The sequence below is a fragment of the Poecilia latipinna genome, unplaced genomic scaffold (genome assembly GCF_001443285.1).
Source record: "Poecilia latipinna isolate Pla-1442-1.1 unplaced genomic scaffold, P_latipinna-1.0 Scaffold370, whole genome shotgun sequence".
NCBI lineage: Eukaryota > Metazoa > Chordata > Actinopteri > Cyprinodontiformes > Poeciliidae > Poecilia > Poecilia latipinna.
The window spans coordinates 52,752-55,819 of NW_015112986.1; the positions used below are offsets into that span (position 1 = coordinate 52,752).

At 34.7% G+C, this 3,068-nt stretch overlaps 1 protein-coding gene across 2 annotated transcripts in view; it reads left to right on the top strand.

Moving 5' to 3' along the window:
• Positions 1 to 2,095: 2,095 nt before the first annotated feature.
• lman2 (lectin, mannose-binding 2) overlaps positions 2,096 to 3,068 on the top strand; it is an 11,207-nt gene continuing 10,234 nt past the window's right edge. Inside the window, exon 1 of one of the 2 annotated variants that reach the window (XM_015036479.1) lies at positions 2,096 to 2,322. In XM_015036479.1, coding sequence (XP_014891965.1) covers positions 2,154 to 2,322 — 169 coding nt within the window. In that variant the 5' untranslated portion in view covers positions 2,096 to 2,153. The remainder of the gene's footprint in view (positions 2,323 to 3,068) is intronic. The other variant, XM_015036478.1, reaches the window with a different exon arrangement.

The following is a 3,068-nucleotide window of genomic DNA, read 5'->3' on the forward strand; positions in this document are numbered from 1 at the left end:
TGTGTGTGTGTGTGTGTGTGTGTGTGTGTGTGTGTGTGTGTGTGTGTGTGTGTGTGTGTGTGTGAGGAACTAGTTCATTCAGCTGTATCATTTAAAGAAACCTGTTGGTGAGCTAAAGGGTTCTGTCCAATAAAATCAGGATACTTTGCTGTTAAATGCTCAGTTTTCCTTCAGACTGGTGACTCAGAGCTGACGGTGGAGCTGCAGTGACATTTATGGTTCAGTCGGAGGCAAAGCCAGATAGAGAAAATTTAAGGTCGACCTGCTCAATCAATTGGCCTTAGTCCCAACCAACTTTTTACTGTTTGCGTCATGAGGATTTATGTGTTGTTTTGCCTTTTCCCTGTAGGTATACCCTTATGAGGCACTCCTGGACTCTCCTTGTGTGTTTATTTGTTGTGATCAAAGTTAGACATGTTTGTTTTCCTACCAGAGATTGTGATAATCAGAGGGTAATGGTATTTATGATTTTATTTGGGAAGCACAATCTCGATTAATAGAACAATAATGTATTATTTAATTTCCATTTCTTTCCATTATGTGTTTTGCTATCTGTCTGTCTGGAACCAAACCATGAACCAAAAGTATGATATCAGTCACCCAGTAAAATTAATAGAAATAAAACAACTCTCATTTAGATAAGATAAAGTATGAACACCACAGCAAACAAAATAAGTTATCCAATGTCAATGAAAACTTGGCAAAGAATTATTAGAGAAATTAGAGGTGGTCATTTTAAGCACGTCACTGTGTCATTTGTAATAGGAAAATGGAAAAATGTTACATAAAACTAACATTTTAACAATGTCTTAATCTGATGTTTCATGTCTAAAAAGTCTGTAGTCAAGTTAAAAGACTACAGACTTTTTTAAATTTTCTTAGTTAACACCTTTCTGCTTTTTTTCTTCATATTTTTTATTTATTTTGGTTGAACATTTGAACAATGTCTTCTCACAACTGTTAGTTTAACCTCCACAACTTTTGTGCACATCACAGAGGCAGTTTCTTAGTCATTCCAAAAAAAAAAAAAAAAAAAATCCAAATGCTTTTGCACATCCATCAATTGTTTCCATACAATTCTCTACTGCTTTGACAAAATCTGTCAAGCTAATTCTATTTCTTTAGCATTCTTTCCTAAAATATGTTTTCCAATTCAAACCATTCCTCTCAGGTAAATCCCACTTTTTTCACTGATAAGATGTGAAACATCCAGTTCTAAGTGCTCATACTGTGTAACATTTATTTTTGGATGTACAAGAATGATTTACAGTACTGCAATATTGTTTACAGCTATTCACAGCTTTACCCTAAGGAGTTTTTCTTACATATTTGTTGTACTTTACATTTGTTCAATGCTTTGAACATCAGAGTTGCAAACAACATCCATCCAACCATCAATACAGTAATGCGTAACTTATGTACATATTTCAAATGGCTGTGCAAATACACTATCTTGAACATTTTTAGGTAGTGTAACCAAGATCAGACTTTTTGCAATGGAAAACACACAGTGAATTTTCGTAATAAAAACATGTTCAAGCCATTTGACTGTCTTGTTCACAAACATGATGGTAGGAGTTTTTGCTTTGCAGACACTGACATATTTGTTTTCGGGAATTGATTAATCATTATCCATTTTGAGCAAGTGGCAAAATTTGTAGGTTATCAATCAGGTTTTGTAGATCGTAGCTAGTTGAGAAATGCTCTCGTTTTTGTGCAGATGTAAAGGCTGATGTGCGAAATGCACCAAAGCGCTTGGCAAAACTGAATCTATTCTTGAGCGGCTCATGGTTTTTGTTTTTTATCCTATGTCTCCATCTCGTGGCAAAATGGTGAAAAACATCTTTTCTCCGATTGGCCTAATTTGCGATGTGCTTCTTTCTGATTGGCTCTTAAATGCACACCGTGACTTTTAAAGTTTCCGTAGAGAAACAACTGAAACTGAACAATTTTCTAGCATTATTTCAGTAAAATCATGTTACAAAAATATTAGTTTTAGTCAGTATAAAATTTACGTTTCAGCCTATTTTAATTTATGGATTAGCAACTAAAAACATGATCGCTTGGAGCTGAGGCGTGTTCATAAACGAGGAGGTGTTCTTGTTTCTTGTCGGAAGAGAAAAGTGAAAGGAGTTTGGGATATCGAAGTTGTTATGAGAGCTTCCACCTGCGGGTGTTTTGACAAAATGAGTGGATTTAAAACATTTCTAAGCTCAATATTTATTTTCTTCCTGGTGGAGTGCTGCCTGGTTGGTTGTGATATAACGGACGGAAACACGGAGCATCTGAAGAGGGAGCACTCTCTGACGAAACCTTACCAAGGTAAGAGGAGCTAGCCAACCGGATGGTCGGACTGTTTTCTTCTCCCACCGCGTCTCAGAAGGTTTCCAGTGGTCTCACTTGCTCAAATGAACATTTTTCTGGCAGTTTCAACATGTTTTAACATCGACTGTGTCAAATAATAAGGTAGTGGATAAAGACGTAGCAACGACAACAACACGAAATAGCTGAACACAACACGAACTCGTGTTTTCTGTTGCCCAAACAAATATCCTCTGCAGTCTTAATTTGAACTTTGAAGTCAAGTTACCAGGCATAAGCTTAAATAGTAGCACGAAAGACTCTATGGAAGTGCAGTTCACTTTTTTTTATTTATTTTTTTTTAATCTTAGCTACTTGTCTTTTATACATGTGTAGAACCTAAATGCTTTAAAAGAAGGCAAGTACGTGTGTGTATGTTTCAAACTCTCATTCAAAAGGCTTCTTTAGGTAAAATGTTTTTATCAAACAAAAGAAGTTAAATTTCCTTCTGCTTAAGCACTTAAGATCGTCACATCCTGGATGACTGACAAACTAACCCAGCGTATCTGTAGATCTTTTATTTAATACTCCAGATTTTTGTATATTAGCCAGATCTGCCAAAAAAAACAGAGCAGTTGTAGCTAAGTTTTATATTGTATTGCTCTAATTCAGTTTTTTTTTTTTTTTTTTTTTTTTTTTTTTAAAGGGGTATGTGTTTTTTTTTTTTTTTTTTTTTTTTTTTTATTTTTTTTTTTTTTTTTTTTTTT